Below are 22421 nucleotides of genomic sequence, written 5' to 3'. Positions count from 1 at the left end.
TCCTCCTATCAATGAGCAAACTACATTTCAAGGTTATACCACACAGCCAGGGAAGCTGCAACCAGATTCAGTGGACTTTTACTGACCTTTCCTAAATTGTAAGGACACTTATCCAGTCACATGGGCAAGATGCAGATTAACGATTTGCAATGATGATTACTTTGTGAAAAAGAACATGAAATATACTTTAATATGAAATCTACTTTGTAGAACCTTGCCAACCTCTAAAACTGATTTTAAGTCCCTAGGTATGAAATGAAAAACAATGGGCAAATCTGAGAAAGTGCCCTGGCCTGTGTGTTTTAGACAATCAACAAACATTTACTGAGTATCTTTTAAATGTCCAGGCAAATGCTGGGTACTGAGCAGACAGGTATATATCATGATCCTTAACTCAAAGGCTCTGCCTTTAATGGGCTGGGAGACTTTGAATTCAGATTCTCTTTCCTTATCTATAAAATAATGGACCAAAATATGAAGTCCACTCTAAATATAAAAATTATATAATAATTAAGATTTGCCACTTTGTGACAGATTCAGTAACAAAGCAGGTGGCAAATTCATAGATAACTGAAAAGATTAATTCACCACAAAATCTTTTTTTAGTGTCACTGTTATCTATTCAACACTTCCTTATTTATTTTATTTCTTCCATATATTTTACCTACATGGTCTAAATTATGACACAATTAAACAGCTAGCTTTCTTTTGCAATATTTAAAATTTTCTCATTTGTCTACCAATGTTGACACCATACTGTCAATTTTTACACAGGCATTAAAGCTGCTGTACCTCGAACAACAAAAATTAAGCACATTCTATTTTTATTTATTTATTTATTTAGTAGTGCCAAGGATTAAACTCAGGGGCACTTGACCACTGAGCCACATCCCCAGCGCTTTTTTGTATTTTATTTAGAGATAGGGTCTCCCTGAGTTGCTTAAGTCCTTGCTAAGTTGATGAGGTTGGCTTTGAACACATGATCCTCCTCCCTCAGCCTCCCAAGCCACTGGAATTACAGTTGTGTGCCATGCTGCCTGAATTAAGCACATTTTAATAGAATTGTATGAAGAAATTATGTGCATATTATCTGGGGAAATCTAGTAGGAAATTTCTGTGAATCATAACTAATTCAAGTTGTGGTCTCATTTTTCCCATTTTATAAAAATTGGCGCATTATATTTGAACAAAATGGTGTGATTCATTGTTACATATTTATACATGTACACAATATAACAATATAATTTGGCCAATATTATTTCCCAACATTTCCCCTTCAAACTGTGGTCTCTTGAAGTAAAATAAATAAATAAATAAATAAATAAATATAAATTACATTTTACCAAGATTAATATAGAGATGAGTTTGTAAACATCCATTTCCACAGACATTGGTTTGATTTGGGACATAAAGGACAATAAAGTTAAATTCAACCCCTATTTAACAAGTTCAAAAATAGGTTTAAAAATTACTACAATCAAGAATTGGGGCAAATGGATTAAGGATCTCGGAATCAGACCAGAGACCTTGCATCTTATAGAAGAAAAAGTAGGTCCAGAGCTTCAACATGTCGGCTTAGGACCAGACTTCCTCAACAGAACTCCCATAGCACAAGAAATAAAAGCAAGAATTAATAACTGGGATAGATTCAAACTAAAAAGTTTTCTCTCAGCAAAGGAAACTATCAGCAATGCGAAGAAAGAGCCTACAGAGTGGGAGAAAATCTTTGCCAATCATACTTCAGATAGAGCACTAATCTCCAGAATCTATAAAGAACTCAAAAAACTCTACACCAAGAATGCAAATAATCCAATCGACAAATGGGCTAAGGAAATGAATAGACACTTCACAGAAGAAGATTTACAAGCAATCAACAAACATATGGAAAAATGTTCAACATCTCTAGTAATAAGAGAAATGCAAATCAAAACCACCCTAAGATTCCATCTCACCCCAATTAGAATGGCGATTATCAAGAATACAAGCAACAACAGGTGTTGGCAAGGATGTGGGGAGAAAGGTACACTCTTACATTGCTGGTGGGGCTGCAAATTAGTGCAGCCACTCTGGAAAGCAGTGTGGAGACTCCTTAGAAAAACTGGAATGGAACCACCATTTGACCCAGCTATCCCACTCCTTGGCCTATACCCAAAGGACTTAAAATCAGCATATTACAGAGATACAGCCACATCAATGTTCATAGCTGCTAAGTTCACAATAGACAGATTGTGGAACCAACCTAGATGTCCTTCAATTGATGAATGGATAAAGAAAATGTGGTATATATATACAATGGAATATTACTCAGCCATAAAGAATGATAAAATTATGACATTTGCAGGCAAATGGATGAAACTGGAGAATATCATGCTAAGTGAGATAAGCCAATCTCAAAAAACCAAAGGAAGAATGATATCGCTAATAAGTGGATGATGACACATAATGGGGGGTGGGAGGGGTTAGTGTTGGGGTTGGAGTTGGGTTTAGGGAGGGGGGCAGGAATGGAGGAAGGAAGGACTGTATAGAGGGAGGGGAGGGGTGGGAGGAGTGGGGGAGAAGGGAAAAAAATGGCAGAATGAATCAAACAACATTACTCTATGTAAATTTATGATTACACAAATGGTATGCCTTTACGCCATGTACAAACAGAGAAACAACATGTATCCCATTTGTTTACAATAAAAAAAAAAAAGAATTGGGACTGAAGATGTAGCTTAGTGATAGAGTGCTTGCCTAGAATATATGAAGCCCTAGCACTGGTTTCCCAAATAATAATAATCATGAAGATAGAAAGATGTAAAAAATGTTTTACCATTATTTTTCCATGTAACAGACATATTTTCAAAAATCAACTTAATTGAACTGAAAACTTAAATAAAATTTTGCTATTTACTTGGACAGGTGTTCTCTGCTGAAAAACAGCTAGTTCTCTTACTTACTAAAATATCTGCTTCTATAAGAAAATTTAAAATGAGATTTTATTAATATCCTTATTTACATGCAACTGCACACTATTAAAAGAAAAGCAATAGCATTAATCTTGGAACAGAATAACAAACCAGAGTTAAAAAAAAAAAAAGATGTTTAAATTCTAAGAAAGGAATAGTGTTATTTTACTTTTTTATTTCTTAAAAACCAAAAATATTCAACTTAGTCCAAAGAATCATTTATATTCCAAATTCTGAGCAACATGTGGTTAAAATTTTGTTACACCTAAAAGGAAATCATTCTTTAACATGGAAAAATATGAATAAGAAAAAAAATCAAGAAGACTCATAAATGTATGTCCAGAAAAAGTGCTTTAAATGGGAAGCTTTTTACATGATATTAACAAAGCCGAGTGTTTTAGATGGGTCAGTTAAGACCATGGAATCAAAGCCTAAATGACATAAATCAAAATGCAGTGGACTAGAATGTGTGCCAGTGTCTGTTTCCTTGCAACAGTTGTGCAATGACAAATGACAGTAAGATGAAAAGGTCTGTTACTTATGAAGATATTAAACCAGAGGCAACAACAGTAAAACAAATCTGAGCAGATGTATTGATTTATTCAACCTTCTCAAATGTAAAAAAACTAAATAGCACTAAAGATCAATGTTAAGAGAAATATTTTTGAAGGTAATTTTTAAAAATTCTCCCCAAATATGCAAGCAGCACAAAATCAGGAGTTTCAACAGCACTTAATTAACCCAACTGGAGAATACTAGTCTCTTAATGTCTAGTTTTGGCATCCTTCCCAGAGAGTCCAAAAGAGGATTCTCAGAACTGGAAAGAAATGTCACACTGAATTCTCCACAGCAGCAAAGATTGGATCACTCTGAAGGGCAATCTGGGCGTCACTGACACAGAAACACCAAAGCTGTTCCCAATCGGGGACACAGTGACAAAAACACCACCACAGGCAGACACTGGTGGCCATGCTCTCACAGGGCCAGAAACTTCCAACACCCTACCTTTTTAATCTTCTTGATGTCTGGATCCTCATCTTCTTGGTTGCTTTGGTAAGGGCGCATCCGTTCCTTGGTTTTATTAAGAGCGATAATCTATAACACAAAATTAGTCCATTTCATGATCTGGGAAACAGTGAAGCACAGCCTTAACACACAGGAAGTTCTGCCTACAAAGGTGGCCCACTGAGATCTTCAGGGAATGTCCACTCTGTTTCTGCACCCTCTCTTCCTCATACTGAGACAGGGAAGTATGAACTTTACCTCAAGCCTGGTGTTACTAACAGAAGTGCTGAGGAGAAGTTAATGTGTCTAGTGTGAACTAGGGTCTGTGTTAGGAGACGTCTTGGCCCTGCCTGACCAGACCAAGGCCTCCTGGGGACATTGGTGTATGTCGTGCACCCTGCCTGAAGACAGCTGCTCCTGATGCCTTGTGGTCCCTAAATGCAGGGTCACTACACTCAAAGCTCGTTTCCCGTAATCATCCCATGTCCCTTCAAGTGCACATGATACAGCAGACTCATAGCTCTCCTTGGAAAATGGTAACTAAAGGGAACCTCAGAGACCTGGGGCTGGTACCAGACAATCAAGAGGATTCCTCAGAAAACACAAAAAGGATTGAAACAACCTGGGTTCTCCATGAATCTCCAGTTCAGTTCTGTAACTGTGACCAAGAGGCCTCTCAATTACAACTAGCAATAAAATACACTGGACTACCCATCGACTGTGGATTCTAACATGCAAAAGTGTATATACGAACTTATTAACAAGAAAACATTTAGAAAATTGCTACTGCTGATCTGTCTTATCCCCAATACCAAATATATTCCTCTGCCATTTTCTGGCAGGGAAGTGGGAAAATAAAAGGAGTAGGAAATAAATTATGGTTCCTGTCAAGCAGCCACAGAAGACATACCTGCTACTGACAGTTTTTAGCTGCAATCTATATTCAGACTAAAATAGAACATAGTGAAGACAGACAAGCACACATAAATAAATATTGGGGAACATCGCTTGATGCTGAGTTTCTCTCATGGAATAAATACCGACCTCCTTCACTTAGCAGACAAGCATCTGCTCTGATTTACTCTGGTAAAGAAAGAACACGATAATTTTGTTTTAAATTATAGTGCCTGATATAGTCTTTTAAAATGCAGGTTTGTTAAGTTTTCTGTTAACTGTTTTCACCCTATCAGATATCAGGGTCGGACTGAGAAGCCGACAATTCTAATGATACGGTGAATACTGTATCATCTCGAGAAACTACCCCATTTCAGTAGGAATCAGATTGTTTGCTCTCTACACTGAAGGCGATGTACCCAGGGAGCAGGAGGTAAAAACCCCTCACAGGATTCAGCGTAAGTCTCAGGGGAAGGTGGGAAGAAAAAAAGAGGAAAATATTGTCTGGTGATAGGAAAAATGACAAGAATGTTGCCAAGGTCAAGGAACCTGAACCATCTCTGTCAACAAGAATACAATCAGGAGTAGGTTTCCTGCTGTCCTGTCCCCTTCTTGGAATCTAAGAAGATACTAACATACCTCTGCTTAGAATGCGGAGGAAACTCACTGTCTACATTCCCCTTCCATTCTTCAGTTACTGTTCACTTCCCACTCGGACGCACAGGATAGCAAGGGAAGGTACTCTCAGGCTTCTCCACATAGGCTGAGACCTGGGGCAGAGGGAGGCCCAGCACCATGGCTGTGGCCTCCACCAACACCTTCTGCTCTCCCTAGGCAGCAACCTCCCTCTCTGGAGCTGCAGGGCCTGAGAAGGACACACTCGGAAAGGAGAGGCAGGAATCCAACTTTGGGGGAAATGGACCTTAGTCAGTCAGTCATCTTGACTTAGTCAGTTTAACTGAAATGTGCTTTTCAAAATTCTGGAAGGGAAAAGTTTGAATTTCTTTGATCTTGAAACAGTAATGTATCTCTGAATTCATTTCTGGTCCTTCCTCATATGGACTTTAATTAACTTCACGAAAGATTCACAGTTGTTATTCCAAGAGTTAATCTGAAAGTAAGTTAAATGTCATGGGCAGCTCTTGAATTTCTGATCTAATGAAGGACATTAGGAGCACAAATAATCAAAAAACCACATATTATCCTGATACGTTCCTGTAGCACATTTACCTAATCCTTACAGATTCTTGTCTAGATCAGTAGCCCAGACACACTGCTGATGGCAAAGGAACTCAGCCTGGGGTGAATATTTTGCCCTGGATAATCTTGAGAAGGTGGCAGTATATGGGAAACAATAAGAAGGAATCTTTGACTGGGAAATACCTCTGATTTAAGCCTTTCGATTTCTGTATCTTGATCTTCAAGTTGATGTCGGAGTTGGTTAGCTGCAATTTTTTCTGTCTCTACGATCTGGACTAGATGAATGTACTTCTGCATTAAGACTTCCCTCTCAATCAAAATGTCTGCATAACTTAAAAGAAAATTGCACAGTTAGTCATTGAACCATTGTCCTTCTGTAGTTCCTTGCAGAGCAGCATACACTAAACAAAGAACCCATGAAACTGTTTGCTTGTAACTCTTTCATATATGAACATCAACTTTCAGCTTATATTTGGCATCCTTCAATAATACAGACTTTGAATCATTATCATTTTACATATTCTTTACTAAGAATTCACTTAGTGATGGCTGCTACCCACAATTTTATCATGCAGTTGAGAAAAGTGCAAAAGATGTCTGAATCGTTTTAAAAATAAAGTAGTGTGTTTTCTTTAACAAAGAAATTGAGGTCTTTTGAATTGATGGTACATGGTTTTTAGATTTCTATTCAAAATATTTCACCAGGTAAGGTACTAGTCAGTCAAAATAGACCTGTCACCAAGTGGAATGAATGTAGAAACCATCAGAATAGGTGCTGGTCGAAAGTACTGTTATGACTATACTAGTGGCCACCAACTCTGTTGGGCCCTCTTTAGGACTGCAAGACCATTCACTAGTCTCTTTCTAAAACCAACAGAAGCAACACATGTTCTAGAAATAGATTCAGATTCTTTGGGTCCTAGCTCTAACAGCCTAACCCACATCTATTTCTTTGACTAAGCATGGTTCAGACAAAACTCACTCTTAGATTTTATTGACAATGCAATTCTAGAGTATCATAAATTTTGTCTCCAGGTCTTGCACTATTCAGGATGATAAATTGCATGTTCCTCTCTTCATATGATCTTTCCAAAAGGGTATAATAATAGTAATAATTAATAAAAGTTACTACTTTTGCATGCAGAGGCTATACCATGTTTTTTTCATGTCATTTCCCAGCACCCCAGGAGATGGGATATGATCCCAATTGCAGAGAAAGAATTTGGTCCTCACTGATCACATATTGGCCTCAGGACACATAGCTAGTAGGTGGCAGGACCAGGATTTAAATCAAAGTCCATGTTCTTAAATACAAGCTACCCTCTCTCAGAAGAGAAATAGCATCAGACTGTCTAGAGAGTGCCCAAACTTCAGGTTGCTTACCTCTTCTTTGGAACTTGAGCCACAGAAGCCATGTTTATGCCACAAAACCTACTCTCATGACCACATTGGACCAGCCTAAAAAGAGAACTGACCGCAGATAAACCAAATAGATTCCTCCTCCTCAGAAGCTGGGATTGTGCCTCTGCCCTGTTTACTTAAACTGAGATGATATCAACTTAGAAACTCAGTTTGCTGTTGACAGGCAGCCCTGTTTAGCCACATTCATGCCCAAACCATCTGTGTGAGCCTTCTGAGAGAGAAGCAGGTGTTCAGAAAAGCAGACAGAAAGTCTGAGACAGAGAAGGACTGGCTACCTGGGTTCCTATAGGCTTTCTGATTTCAGTTTCAGACCCTCATGACATCTGAATACAGCTATACCCTGGGATTCAGGGAGATGTTGCGATTTCTTTCTAATAAATTCTCTACCAAACCTTAACAACTGTGAAATATTTGTGTTACTTATAAACTAAAAAAGTGTTAAGACAATTCTAAAACCACAATTTTAGTTCAATTATCTCAGCACCCCCAGCACTTACATCATGCATGCTAATAGTGTGAGAGAAGAACAGCATGAGCAACATTAAGTCACTTGTTCTAATAACTCTCCCGAAAAGAGTATAAGGAAGTCTGAGTAAGAATAAGAGTTGGTGGGACTGGGAGGAGGGATGCAGAATCTTTATAAAAGGATGCTTTGAGGGAAGTTTAAAGGGAAGATATAATAATACAGCATGATAAAAGAATTATCATGATAAAGATTCTGCCCTTTCTCATCAACTTTATTAGAAATATGCCAAAGTGATTATAAGCATAGTACATTAGGTCAGTGTTAGGTAGCAGAATAGTATTTTATTTTCTCTTTAAAAAAAGAAAAAGATAAGTCCAGTCCAGACATGAGATTGAGTTCATTCAGAGCTTCACTGAGGCCTGCCTTCTTCATTTACAAGGTCCCATTAAACTGCTGAGAAAACTGTTTTCTGTTTGAAGAATGACACCATAACAGCATTATGGAACAGGAAAGTATGCCATCAACAGACCAGGCATTATGTGAAATTCCATAACAAGGAAAACTAAACAGAATTAACGTGGTGCAAAAACTGAAGGAGAGGAATCAAAGATGTAGATTATTTCACATAGAAGCATGTCTCTCAACAAGAGTGGTCCAGAGAAGCTCCAAGCTCAGCACCAGCCACCACAAAGGATGGGAGTAGGCACAGGAGGAGAGGTGCCTGCAGAGCTTCTGGCAATTAGGATCCTCCTCTTCTCACTCCCCAAAATAAAGGAATATAGGGCATGGATGGCAGCAATAACACGCCATCAGGTCACAGCCTAAGATCTGCTCTCCATAGGAAGGCGGGGAGGGCACCTTCCTGAAGGAGGCTCTGTAGGAGGAAGACTCAGAGAGAGGATCAAGCTTGAGTGCACTCCACACTTCCACTGCAGGCACAAGGAAGAACCAAAAAAGGAAGTGTATCAAGAGTGCCTAAGAGTAGGGCTGGGGAGATAGCTCAGCTGGTAGAGTGCTTGTCTTGCAAGCACAAGGCCCTGAGTTCGATCCCCAGTACCGCGCAAAAAAAAAAAAAAAAAAAAAAAAAAAAAAGTGCCTAAGAGTGAAAATATGCTGTGTTGCTTTTCTACTGAAACAAATTACCACAAAGTTAGGGATTTAAAACAATACATATTTATTAGGAAGTAAGGCCAAGTGATGGATGGCACTTCCAAGAATAGTTCACAAGAAGACTCTGGCTTCCAGATCACTAGCCTTCTTTAGCACTCTTGCTGGTTTACTCCAAGGGAAGCCACCTGCCCGGTTATGAGCTCCTCTATACAGACACTTATGATAATGAGAGATACAGGGACACCTCTTTCCAAGAATTCGGTACAACAGTAAGGAAGTGAATCTAGCCAACAACCATGGGAGTGAACTTGGAAGCACACCCTCCCCGAGTTGAGAAAACCACAGACCAGGTCATCACCATGATAGTGACTTAGGAGAAACTTCTGGGCAAAGGTATCCAGCTAAGCCTTGCCTGGATTCCTGACCCACAGTAATTCGGGGAATATAGCAAGTTGTTTCTTATGTTAAGCATTGTGGAGGAAATTGTTAAGCAGCAACAGATAATGAATAGAGCCCCAAAAGAGCAAACAGAAAAGACACTACAGGAAACAAGGATAATTCAGGCAGCAGAGATTTATTACCTTCAGAGAGATAGGGAAGGATATTAGAGTCATAAAGCAAAAAGAGGCTGCCATGGAAAAGAAGTAATCAGATAACAAGAACGGCTCTTGGAAAACAAAAATACTAAAATTTTATAGATCAACGGATGCACTAACAATAAACCAGACAAGGCTGAAAACTAGGCTAGGTGTGTCAGAGAGAGGTAAAATAATAATGTACAGGCAATTTATCTACAGGAAATGAGAATCAAGGAGCAAATATTCAGTTGTGCATGATTGTTCATTCTCTGTGGGACCAAACACCAACTTTAATGCTTTGGTACACATTTTTTAGACCTACAGTGTAAATACCCTTTACTGTTTTTTTCTTAATTTTATTTTTAATTTATTAACATACATTATTTGTGCATATTAATGGGGTAGGGTATGATATTTCAACACATGCATATGATCAAATCAGGGCAACCAGCATTTCCCTCTCCTTATCATCTCATTGTTTGAAGTCTTTGAGCGCCTCTCTTCTAGATTTCCATCAAATGTACAATAGGTAATTGTGGACCATAGTCATCTCACAGTACTTTGGAACACCAGAATTTATTTTTTCCAACTACTGTGTTTTCGTTCTCATTCTCCAACCTCTCTTATTCGTTTTTAATTTTCAGAATCAACCTATGGCAAAACACAGAGGCTTGATTGAATTTAGAGAACAGAATATAAATATTGAAAGTTTGTAAAGTGAGGATAAAATAACAATAAAAGCAATAAAATCTCAGGGTTAGAGGAGAGGAAAAAAAATAATGAAAACATTTAATATCTTATCTTTCCTAGTAAGAGAGTCAATACATACTGTCTAAAGTTGATAGATCAACAGAGGTTTAATTACGTTATTTTAGAACATACAGTTAACTAATTTAAGAGCTTAAAATTACTTAAAATATGTAAGTAACAAAAATGGGGCAAATAAAAAAGAATGAAATAATGGTATTTGCTGGTAAATGGATGGCAATGGACAAAATCATGCTAAGTGAAATAAGTCAGACTCAAAACACTAAGGGTTGAATGTTTTCTCGAGTATGTAGAAGCTACAGCCAAATAAGGAAAAGAAGGCAGTGGGGGAGGGGATCGGATATCATAAAGATACAGGGAAAATCAGTGGAGAAGGCAGAAAATGAAAGGGAAGGAGGGAGGAAGGAAAAGGAGATGAAATACAGAATGAATTTAACAATCATGTTATACACATATATAAATGTACCAAAGAGAATTTCACCCTTATGTATATGTAGAAAAATGCCAATCAAAAATAAATAAATAAAGGAGTGAAAGGAAGATCAATAGAGTAGAAGCGGGAGAACAGAGGGAGGGAGGAGGGAGGGATGGAGATTGATATCAAATTCCTTGCATGTATTATTTTATCAAAATAAAACCAAATACTGTGCATAATTATTATGTGCATGCCTTTACTCCATGTACAGAGAAAAAACATGTATACCATTTGTTTACAATAAAATAAAGAAAACAAAAGGTATTGTGTCCATCTACAACTAAAAAAAAACTTTTTAAAGATACTAAAAATAAAACTATACAAGAAATGTACATATTAAGTATCTTTTTCTATAATGTCCCTTTTGATGGATTAGTTCAAGTTTTTCCAAGAATAGACACTTTTAGGTTGAATACTGAGAATGGAATTTGCTGTTATAAAACAGGACTTAAAAGAAGGCTTCATAATAACCAAAAGCATGTGATCCTACATATTAACTTGATAATTTCTGAAGTTAAAAGTTCAATTTTATGTTAAATGAAATTGAGAATGAAAGTATAAATCAGAATACAAATATTGATCAAACATAAACCAACTATAAGAAAAAAAAGATGGGACATAAGAGATATTGTAAGTATGTTAAATTTTTCATCTATAGAACAGAGAGCCAATAATACTGGCTAACATTCATAAGTCAAGAAATGGACAAAATAACTTCATAGAAGATAATGTGCCAGTGGCCAATAAATATATGGGGAAAAAAGGTCCTACTTAATCAAAGAATTACAAATCATTCACCAAAATTAAGATTTTTAGAAAACAATAACAGGGCTAACAAAGGTCTGTGAATGCTGTTGCTAGAGTAAGCCATTCTAAAAGACAATGTCTCAGCATGTGTGAAGGCAGTTTAAAAGGTCATGTCCTTGACCCTGTGACACTTTCATATTTTTGACCTTTATTATTAAGAGACAATAAATTTATTATTTTAATTAGAAAAAAAAAGCAGTCCTTTGTCTTAGTAATAACACAACTCAGGAAAAACAGATTTACATGAAGATATACAAAGAGATGAGATGTTCATTCATTAAACTAAAAGATAATCAAGATCATCTAAATATACAACATGGAAATGGTTAAACAAGGAATAACATAATCTGGAAAGATAAAGCACTTAAAATCATGTTTTAAAAGAATAGTTGTAGAATGATGAGTATATCTAAAACCTATCAATAAATTATCAGGAAAAAAACAAGAAAGCAATGTTTACTTTGCACATGTGCAGCATGTGTTCATATGTTCAAATGTAGAGGGAGAAAATTATGCATATGCACAGATATGAAAGGAGAAAAGAAGAGAGAAAAACAAGCATTCCAAGCAAAAGACATGCATCGAAACATAAAAGGTCATTTGCTCTGGCTGGAGCAATTGTGGGTGATTTTTAGTCACTTCTTAAGTTAGTTCTTTGGTTCTTTTCTATATTTTCCAGCATCTAGTAATATTAAGTGGTGTGTGTGGGAGCATACATAAAATCTTAATGGTAGTTATTTACTCCATGCATTAGAATTATAAGTAATGCCAATTTCCTTCTCTGCATGTGCTTATGAATCCAAATTGATTTTTTAATTCAATAAATATTTACTAAGTGTTAGTGTGTATTCAGGAACTGCTCAAAGCAGTGGGCTCAGGCATAAGAAAAAAAAACTGTGGCCTTGTAAAACTTACATAGTAGTAAAACAAGAAGAGTAAAAGTAATAAGAAAAATATATAGGATGCTACCTGATGATTAGTACAGCAGAGGGGGAGAAGTGGAAGTAGATCAGGAAGTGGAAGCGGAAGCTAGAGGTAACAGTTCTAGCCAGGTGTGAGACAGGCTCCCACTGAGAAGACGGTGTTAGAGTAGTGACCACGGTGACTGGAGTGAGCTACGGTGACTGGGGGAGGAACAAGGGAATCCCAGAAGCCTGTCACTAGCAGTGAGCCTGGCCTGGCTGAGGAAGACAGAGTAGCAGGTTTCCTGGTGGGGGGGCGGGGGGGTAGACGAGGAGACAGGATTCTAAAGCATGTAGAGCAATAGAGAGTCTCAGGTCCCTGCCCTCCACCACAGGTGAGGGAAGAACTTTGATCAAATGTGTGACAAAATTTGCCTTTTTAATAAGACCATTTTGGTGGTTGTAATGGGAAACTTAGTGGGGAATAAGGCATTAGGCAGAACAACCAAAGGCTATGATAACATCCCAGTAAAAAGGCTAAAGATCAGTCCAGTGTCTGGCAGGAGACCTGGCATAGAACACTTATTCAAATGAAGAGTTACTGTCAGGGGCTGGGGTTGTGGCTCGGTGGAGAACGCTTGCCTCGCATGTGTGAGGCCCTGGGTTGGATCCTCAGTACCACATAAAAATAAACAAATAAAATAAAGGTTCATCAACAACATGAATTTTTTTTAAAAAAGTCACTGTCAAACCAAGAGTCATCTGATGTGATTTATTTTACACAGTTTATTCTTCATCATGTAATAATTTTCAAGTCATGCAACTTACTTCATTGGGTCTTTCTAGTTATGACCCCTATCTACTCTTCCTGGAGTATCACGAAGTTTTTTTATGTGTCTCCCTATTGAATGAGTGAACAAATGTCTACTCCAAGATTGCACCAAATCAACTATGAATGTATGGCTTCCCTTCTATATTCTTCAGAGCAATAGTATTTCTATTCTACTGTGTTTTCAACAGATACTGCTCAAATTTAGAATTTTTGCCTAATCTATTCTATTCATTATTTCCATTATTTAAAATGTTTTTGTTTTTAGTTTGATTTCTAACAAAAGAAGGGGGAAAGATTTAAGGAGAATGAGAAAATGAAAAGCAAGATGGAGGAAGAAAAAGGTTTCTTACTGCCAAGGGAAATAATATAATCAAGTCATAAAATTCAACATAATGAAAGCAAAATTCAAAATCATCTGTTGACTATCAACAGATGGCAAGACTGGGATATATATGGGAGTCAAAACTCAGTGTGTAATATTTATAATCAAAACCAAATCACCAGCACTCCATACAAGGAGAAAAGGGAACATTCAATTGAAATGCCGAAGAGTTCAGGAAAGACGTGCAGTGTGGAATTATAGTCCTTAATTATTTTTATAGAAGGGCAAAAAATATATTAGCTTAGCAAGAAGTTGTTAGATGATCTAGAGTCTTACTCCAATTATTTTGATGGAAATATATTTATGAAATGAACCACAGCAAAACCCAAGATGAAAAGTCATATAAAAGGTCACTAAAGGAAAAACTCCAACTAATTCTAGAGTTATGCTGAGTTTTATCAAGAAAACTGAGAAAGAAGAAAGAAAGAAATAAGGAAGGAAGGAAGGAAGGAAGGAAGGAAGGAAGGAAGGAAGGAAGGAAGGAAGGAAGGAAGGGAGGGAGGGAGGGAGGGGGGAAGGAGGGAAGGAAGAAAACTAACTGTCCAGAGTCAGCTTCTTCATGTCGAGAGAACATATTTGGGAATGGGGAGAACCCAGTCCTGTTCAGCAGTGGTACAGTTCCTACCTAAGCAACCTCTGAGTATGAGCAGCAGCAGTTTATCTAAGTAAGGCCAGGCTTCTGCTATAGTTTGAATGCCCCCCAAAGGCCCATATGCTGAAGACTTGGTTCCCCACAGTGGGGTTACTGGGAGAGGATGAGACCTTATGAAGTGGAGCTTAGTGGGAGGTCTTTAGGTCATTGAGGGTATGACCTCGAAGGGGCCCCTCCTCACTCTCTTTTTAACTTCTGGTCATGAGGAGTACTTTTGCTCTACCATATGCTTATGCTAAGATGTAGCTGCCTCACTATAGGCCAAACGTAACAGGGCCAACTGATCACAAACTGGAACCTGCAAAAGTGTGAGACAGATTAGACCTTTTCTGTTGAGAAGTAAGTTTTCTTGGGTATTCATTATAGTAACCCAAAGCTGACTAACACACCTCCTTAGCTTTCCTCATGGCCACTTTGGCAAATAGTGTACTATCTTTTTTTTTTTTTTTTTTTTGGTTCCTAAATTCTCTCACATCATTATCTCCACTCCCCTGACTAATCAATATTTTTTAGGTATCACATTAGCTTGAAGTTCTAATACTAACACCCCTATCAATCTCTCCTTCCTCTCTGTACAGTGAATGGAAACTCAAGTGTCTCAGAGATTAAAAAGTAGAACAAATTCAAAGACTAAAATCCTCTTCCAAACAGATATTCATGGCAATATTATTCATAAGAGTAAAAAAATGGAAATAATCCAAACATCTATCAATTGATAAATGAAAAAGCAAAATATGATCTATTCACACAATGGAAAATAATTCATCCATGAAAAAGAATAAAGTAATGCTATATGGTACAACATGTATGAACTTCCTTTCCAAGGAAAAGAAGCTGGCAGCCAGTTTACATGATTCCAACTATATAAAATGTCTACAATGGGCCAATCTACTGATACAGGAGGCTGGATAGGAGTAGGGCTAGTGGGAGTAGGGAATGACTGCTAATTGATATAAGGTTTCTTTTCCGGTGTTGAAAACATTCTGGAATTATTGGTGATGAGTCTGCAACCTCATGAATGTACTAGAAAAACACTGAATTGTACACTTAAAGATGATGACTTCTGTGTGTGAACTACAACTCAATTAAAATGCAGTGGAGCAATCCCCCCAAAAAACAATATATTTTGATTGCATCATAATTCAAAGAATCTTTGTCAAAATAAATTCCATAAATAAAACTGTAAGACCAAAAAAAGGGTGCAAGCAATATCCAATGAATATAAAAACAAAGTATATCCATCACACAGAGAACTCATTTAGGAGGAAAAAAAAAGTAGGAAAACACCAGAAGAAAAAATGGGGAAGGAATATGAGATGACAATTCATATAGGAAATACAGACAAATATTAGTGGTTGCAAAAACTGGTCAATGTCACCGATAACCAAGAAAATGCTTATTACACCAAGGTACCATTTTTTAATCCATCAACATAATAAAGATTTTTAAAAATGATTCCAGCTTTCTCTTATCCCAATGAAGGTGATGAAACTGACATACACATTTCTGAAAAGCAATTGGGCACTGTGCCAGGGGAAGGGAACAAGAGAGGAGTAATAGGCAATTTGCTTTGAAGAAATTCAGGCTGACAGAAACAAACAGAAGCAAATCGATGCAATAATCTCTTAGTTGCATTGAGAGAAATAAGAGGTAACAATGGGCTCAAAGAATGGAATGGTCAGTCCTTCCCGCAGAGAAGAGGAGGATGAGGGAAGATGATGCGGGTGACTGAAAGCTCCATTCTGAAAGACAAGTTGGTGTGAGTCAGACTGGATCATCCCAGCACGTTAAGATTCCTGTGTGTGGTCGCTCCACCTGGAGCTCAAGATACAAGGGCAGGGATGGCATGAGAAGGTCACAGAGTGAGCCCAGGAGGGGCATCTCTTGCACTGGCTCACTGAATCCGGGAAGGCAGAGCAGAGCCCAGCACTGGACAGAGAAGTAAATAAACATCAATTAAAAGAAAGAACGAAGGTCATACTGCAGGGTCTCCTGGGTGCCTCAGAGGCAAGGCAAGCATGTGAAGCAAAACTCTGTGAGGAGCTAGAAAGACAACAGACAAATAAAGGTATTGACAAAGGGTTGAAAAGACGGAAACCGAAGCCCAGCTTTTCCCCACAGAAAATGAGTAACCATCAAATCAAATGAAATCTTTCACAGTCCAGTAACACGCTCTCCTTTCTCTGTAGTGTTTCACTTCGCAGACAGTAAGGGAGGAGGAATGAATTCTCTTTCATCGTGGCAAATCTGGAGGTAAATCCCAGACTGAAGTTCTTACCAAAAACATAATATTGCAGATGGACAAAAATCCATGTTTTCAGCTTTAAGGTTACAAAAAGAATATAAAATATGGCTTTGGGATTGCTCTAGGATATCACATCACTGCTGATTCCTGATTTTCTAGTTCTATGATTTTTCTGTAACCCATAAAATATTTTCAGTTATTCTATGTAATCACTCTTTTCTGATTTGTAAGGGATTTCGCCATGCGCATTTTACAATGGGCTGATTTTTTAGGGGTATGATACACACAGTGGCCTTTAGGGTTGTACCAATTTTATACTATACACTTCGCTCTAAATTAAGCCTCTAACCAAAGAAAAAAAATGAGGGTGCAGGCAGTAGGTGTTTGGTGTTCCATGCAGTTAACTTGGTGTGTGTGTGTGTGTGTGTGTGTGTGTGCGTGTGTGCGCGTATTCGGGATGAGGAAAGAGAATATGGACAATAGGCTGTCTTGGGCACGTGTAATCTAAAGTGTATAGATAAAAACAGACCCAAGAGGCTGGATTAGAACTTTTTTTTTTTTAACTGAAAAAGATAACAAGGCTTAAATAAAAGATTTAACAGAAGGACTAAGTCTCTCTGCTCATCATGTTAGGGAATAACAGGGTAAAAGAAAGGTTAGGCCAAACCTTTCCAACTCCATCTGACATGAGTTTTTTGGAATGGAAACATATGCCCAACTCCTTTTTCCCTGAAATACCCTCACTTTAGGCTGAGACCTACCTGCAAGAGACATACACTAAGGGAGAAAAAAGAATCGAGGTGAGGGTTTGAACAAAGTCCTGGTTAAAGAAACTGGAAAGTCAACAAAAGATAGCGGAATGTTCTCAAATGCCAAGAGCATAAGCCACACACTTATTTACACGGTGAGTACAGCTATGCAGGCTGATGGTACTCTGTACTGGACACAATATTCTCAACCCTCCCCAGACCTCACCCTGAGTAAAGATCCAAACATAGCTCTGTCCTCAAGACACAGCTTACCTCTCTAGCAGCCCGTTGGACACCCCTTCTCCCAGACCTTCCATGTTCTGGGGCAGAAAGATCATGTCAGTACCTCAAAGCTCCCCACTGTCCCTTCCCAGCAATCAGTCACACTCTAGTAATTCCCTGCAGAGCACTTCCTGGTCACGGCTCACACCTTGCCCCACAAACTTGCTCTCATCCACCATTTCTTCTCCCAGTGGTTGACACCATCCAAGCTAGGAGGCAAGAGATATTTTAGATGCACCTTGGTCTAATACTTTCCACTTCCAGATAGTCAAAGATACATATAGGTTACCCCAACATCTCTGGAATACCTTACTCTTCCTCTTCTTGACTATCACATTCTAGAACTTAGGCTCAGGTCAGGACAGGAAGAGTCCTGGAAGGTGAAAAGTTGGGTCCTCTTCCACACCAAGACCATCTTCTAACTGACAGGGTTTCCTGGACCAAGTCAAAGGTTCAAAATGAAGAGTGTTAATTCCAAAAAAATTTTTTTTCTGTACCAGATCTAAAGGAGAAAAGATGCAACTGGAAATCCCAGAAAATGATCCAAAGATTCTCTTAAGGCAAGAAGATTCTGCTCAGAAGTGCAACAATGTGATTTTCATGGCAGACAAAGACAGCACACCCAGACTAGTATGGAAAAATCATCCCAGGAAAACAGAAGAAAACAAGAGAGGGAGTTCTGAGCAGCCTTTGTTTCTATATAGAAATTGAAAAAAGGTCTTCAGCTCAGAAAAGAACTAGTCTAATGCTTAAATAGTTATCAGTCAATCAAAAGCTCAGACTTTGGAAGAGGGAATCAATAAGACAGAAACTATTGAGAATTTTAAAGTTTTCTATTAAAAAGGCAGCAAACTGGGCACAGTGGTGCATGCCTGTAATCCCAGCTACACAGGAGGATCACAAATTTGAAGTTAGGCTGGGAAACTTAGCAAGACACTATCTCAAAATTTAAAAAATAAAATAAAATGGGTTGGATATGTAGTTCAGTATTAAGAGTTCCCCTTGGTTAATCCCCATTCCCCCCACCCCCCCAACATACACACAGGCAGCAGTACCAATGCCATCAAGCTGCCCTCTAAGGGTAGCTACCAACCCTGGTTAATTGTGTTTTAGTAACAAAATGTCAAGAAAAATTGGCTAACAATGTGTTTCTCTGAATCAGCTTCATTAATTTTCCGGCTTTGTTTATATATGAAAAAAGTCAGGGTGAATTTCAGAGATCCAAGTTATTGTCTTCCCTGATATATAAAACAAAATTTTCAGAAGCATCTCGGTGCAAAAAGTCAAATATAAGAACTCAAATATAAAGCAGTCAGATTAAAAGGCATCATCAAAGAACCCAGTCCCAGACCTCAAATCAAAGGAAAAACAATCCTAACAGACCAGAGTCAAGGCATCAAGAAAAATGATCAATTACTAACCAAATCTTCAAATCCAAGAGAGAAATGTCACCATTCTATCATCTAAACTACTTAAGTATCTTCTAAAGTCTGTCTCCTGACAAAAATCTCACATGCTCCAGTTTTCAGCATATGCCAAACAATACTAGTTACCAACCACATCCATGTATGTGAAAAAACATGACAAAGGAAGAACAACTCTTAGGTGAAAGCCAACCACCTTCAAAGTCATTCACACTGTTTGAGTCTGAATCACCAAGATATTTGCTTGGCAACTAAAAAGTCATTTAAGTTACTGATGGTATCTGCTCTCTGGAACAGAAAATATGGGCAGATACACACGTTTTTTTAATTGTGTGCTGCATTTTAACTCTCAAATGCGAAGGAATAGAATTAACCACAAGGACTGTCTGCAAAGGACCTCAGGCTCTACTTTGGCAGCCTGATGCATATGACACCTTTGAAGACCTGGCCTTCTCTCTATAGCAAGTCATTCCACATTAGTCCCGAATCTAAGGCAAAGCCCTCCAGCGAGCTGGCCCAAGGGCAGAAAGCAATGAGCATGGGTGCCTTCTGAAACAAAGAGGAACAGGACCAGGGAACTGAAGAGGGAAAATTCAGAAGGATCTGGCTTGCCTCTTTCAGATTCCTCCCTCCCAGTTAAGCCTTTGTGGGTGCTTTTCCTAGGAGGAAGTAAAATTACAGTTTTCTATTTCCCTAAATAGAGGCTGCTACTACCTTTTTCAATAACTGGACTGCACGGGGCAGGATTTACAAAGGTGGGCTCCTTTGGGTTCATACTCCAGTTCTGTCACTTAATAACTGTGCAACCTCTGGCAAGCAAACTAGCCTGCCAGGCCTGATTCTTCATCTATAAAAGAGGGGATGGTTATAATATGCCTCCAGCAGATTGATGAGAAGCTGAGTCATACATTTAATAAATTCCTTAATTGAGAAGCATTTAGTGCGGGGCACATAGAAACTGACAAGTATTTACTAGTTATTTTTATTATTTATCTATTACCTTTAATCTTTAAGTGGAATATAATTAAACAGAAAACTCAAATAATTATCCCACAGATGACTAAGGAAGAGGTCCAGAGGGAACCCCATCCAGGAATTGCAAGTTCTTCCGAACTTGTGCCAAGAGTGATCGCCCAGTGCAAGACCCAGACGAGCAGGAGTCACACAGGAGGAGTTGTGCCCACACCTGGCTTGGTGAATAGCGTCCATCCACTCTTTCCCATCCTGCTCCTCCTCACAGCGCAGCTCCAGTGGCTTCTGACCTTCGTGGCCAAAAAGAACAGTAAAGTAATACTGGAAAGAAAAACAAACACAAAAGTTGAGTTTTATTTTTGGAGCATAAAAGCATAATAACCCAGTATATGCCTACACCAAGTGTATATTTACAAAATACATCAACTTTATGTAAATCACATTTCAAAGCATAATATCACTCCTGGTCCAGTTAGCAATAACTGCAGCTAGAAGACAACACAGACTACATCTTAACACCCCTCAGCAAGAGTCAACCCACAACCCTACTGCACTGTGTATTTTTATACAAGTACAAAAAGAACATTACCCAAATCTGGCTTTAAAGATATATTAGTGTTATCATGAAAATTTTTCCAAAAAAGTTTTCTTTTGGGGGATGTGAACAAGTTGCAGGGAAACAAGTCCACACCACTGCACTGGCTAATTCTATTACCTGTTCTATTCTGCATCTATTCTCCATTCTGGAAAGAAATATCTCTAAAATGACATTGAATTGCTACCATTTGCCTTCCTTCATTCTCAGTGGACAGCACCCTTGCTTATCCCTTGTTTTCTCAGACAGATTATACTTGATGTGAGAGGGAACCCTAATTGTCATCCCAGGGGCTAGGATCAGAATCTCTTTTTGTTAGAAGTATAATCTAAGTTATTGTCAAACAAAAGGAAGTGGGCTTATGTAGAGAAAAATCACAGAACCATTCATCAGGGTAAAATTATTTCTCTTATATGAACTTTATTCATGATCACTAAAAACTGGAAACAATCAAATATCTTTTAGTAGGTGAGTAGATAAATAATGTTGGTGCATCTTTAGAATGTATACTACTCAGCAGTAAAAAGGAACAAACCCTTGATAAACCCAGCAGCTTGGATGCTTCCCAAAGCATCATGTCACAGAAAAGTCATTCTCAAAAGGTTACATATGGTACGATTCCTTTCGTGTGATATTTCCAAAGTAGTGTCACAGAACAGATCAGTGGTTTGGGGGAGTCAGGGTGGGAGTGTGTGATAGTGAAGGGAATGTGTGAGGGAGTTTGGGGGTTGACAGAACAGTCCTGTGTCACCATTATGAGGGTTACACAACTCAAATAGGGTTTAAAGTCATAGAATCATGCACCAAAAAAGGTTACTCTTATGCTGTTGATTTAAAGACCTTAAAATTATATATATGATTACTCAAGGTCTTCATGAGGATTCCAGAACACAACTAATTATATAAAGAAGACATACAGACTCCCAAACTCACACTGGGCCACCAAACCACTTTGTGCTCCAGTCAAGATAGACACAAAATGGGGAATCTCACAACCACACACAGAGTTCATAGACCATAGTTCTAAAGCAGATTTATTTTTAAAGTCTTGCAATAATCTGTTAATACATGGAGAATTCTCATATAAAATACATATCTGGTTTTGAGCTTGCTCCATATTAGATGAAGTAACAAATGTCTGAGTTGAAGATGTGTTGTCCTTGAGCAATACACCCAGTAGATCACAATGAATCAGTACCATCTCAGAAGTCTTTAAGTTGTGATTGACAAGATTGGACATTTGAAGATCTGCTCTAGCCTATGAAGTTCTGAAATGTTTTAAAACCAGTTGAAAGTTCAAAAATTCTAATGGTGCTTCCAGAGTAAGTGTTTATCTGCCTAATTTTATTTCTAAGCCCTTTACAATATGTCCTTTCCACTTAAAATCAACATACTACAGTGACACAGTCACGTCAATGTTTATAGCAGCTCAATTCACAATAGCTAAACTGTGGAACCAACCTAGATGCCATTGAATAGATGAATAGATAAAGAAATCATGGTGTAACATATATACAATGGAATATTACTAAGCCTTAAAGAAGAATGAAATTATGGAATTTGCAGATAAATGGATGGAGTTGGAGAATATCATGCTAAGTGAAATAAGCCAATTCCAAAAAACCAAAGGCCAAATGTTTTCTCTGATACGTGGATGCTGATCCATAATGTGGGGTTGGAGGGGGAGGGAGCAAGGGAAGAATAGAGAAATTT

At 38.1% G+C, this 22421-nt stretch overlaps 1 protein-coding gene across 2 annotated transcripts in view; it reads right to left on the bottom strand.

Moving 5' to 3' along the window:
- The window catches only part of Rasgrf2 (Ras protein specific guanine nucleotide releasing factor 2), a 237870-nt gene that overhangs the window by 147078 nt on the left and 68371 nt on the right, over positions 1 to 22421 (bottom strand). For both annotated transcript variants that reach the window (XM_047556829.1, XM_047556830.1), the window contains exons 2-4: positions 20328 to 20434; positions 6231 to 6378; positions 3954 to 4043 (exon numbers count right to left, since the gene is read on the bottom strand). In XM_047556829.1, coding sequence (XP_047412785.1) covers positions 3954 to 4043; positions 6231 to 6378; positions 20328 to 20434 — 345 coding nt within the window. The remainder of the gene's footprint in view (positions 1 to 3953; positions 4044 to 6230; positions 6379 to 20327; positions 20435 to 22421) is intronic.

Source organism: Sciurus carolinensis, chromosome 6 (assembly GCF_902686445.1).
Source record: "Sciurus carolinensis chromosome 6, mSciCar1.2, whole genome shotgun sequence".
In the NCBI taxonomy this organism is placed as follows: domain Eukaryota; kingdom Metazoa; phylum Chordata; class Mammalia; order Rodentia; family Sciuridae; genus Sciurus; species Sciurus carolinensis.
Note: the sequence above shows the minus strand (reverse complement) of the source record. Positions and strands in the feature narration are given on the sequence as shown.